The 801-nt window shown below is 42.4% G+C and overlaps 1 protein-coding gene across 1 annotated transcript; it reads right to left on the reverse strand.

Annotated features, from left to right (window-relative positions):
• Nucleotides 1-66: 66 nt before the first annotated feature.
• Nucleotides 67-428, reverse strand: LUZP4 (leucine zipper protein 4; the record flags this gene model as incomplete). The annotated part of the gene is given in 3 exon segments (XM_010833127.1): nt 67-135; nt 137-206; nt 325-428. Coding segments are annotated over 3 exon segments (243 nt in total), but the record flags the coding sequence as incomplete, so codon positions are not given.
• Nucleotides 429-801: the final 373 nt, after the last annotated feature.

An 801-nucleotide genomic window follows, 5' to 3' on the forward strand; every position in this document is an offset into this window, starting at 1 on the left:
GTCATGAGGTCGCTCTGATTGACCATGAACTCTCCCTATTTGGCCATAAGATATCTTTGATAGGACTTTAGATCTCTTTGCATGGTCATGAGATCTCTTTGCATGAACATGGAATCTCTCGGAGTGGTAATGAGATTCTCTCTGACTGGCCATAAGGTCTTTCTGTATAATAATGAGATCTCGCTACTTGGCCACAAGGCCTCTCTCTTTAAATCATGATATCTCCTTGATTGGCTATGAGATCTTTCTGTACAGCCATGAGATCTCTCTCCTCGACCACGAGATCTCTTTGCTTGCCCTCCAGATCTCTCTGAATAGTGTCAATTTTCTTCTGATTGTCGTTGAAATCCTTCCAATCGATGCTGGTAACCCTGTGATTGGCTCTGATTCATCTCTGTTTGGGCCTTAGACTTGTCATTGCACTTGTCCTGCAAAGAACCACAATTTTGAAAAATGAATGAAACATATACTCCACTGAGCTCATTATCATAATGAGCTCATTATCATATGATATCATAAAATATCATAATGATATTTTGGGGGCTGTCTCAAGATGGAGGAGGAATAGGATGGGGAGACCACTTTTCCCCCCACAAATTCATCCAAAGATCATTTGAATGTTGAGCAACTTCCACAAAAGAGCTTCTGAATGCTGGCAGAGGACACCAGGCACACACAGAGGCAGCCCAATCTCTTCAAAAAGAGGGATTTGATTACTGGCTTGATTGCTGTCTCCCGTTTTGACTCTCCCTTTTCTCCTCCAGGTCACCTCTATCTCCTTCCTCCTTCTTCTCTTCTATA

This window comes from Bison bison, unplaced genomic scaffold (assembly GCF_000754665.1).
Source record: "Bison bison bison isolate TAMUID 2011002044 unplaced genomic scaffold, Bison_UMD1.0 scf7180017863001, whole genome shotgun sequence".
Lineage (NCBI taxonomy): Eukaryota > Metazoa > Chordata > Mammalia > Artiodactyla > Bovidae > Bison > Bison bison.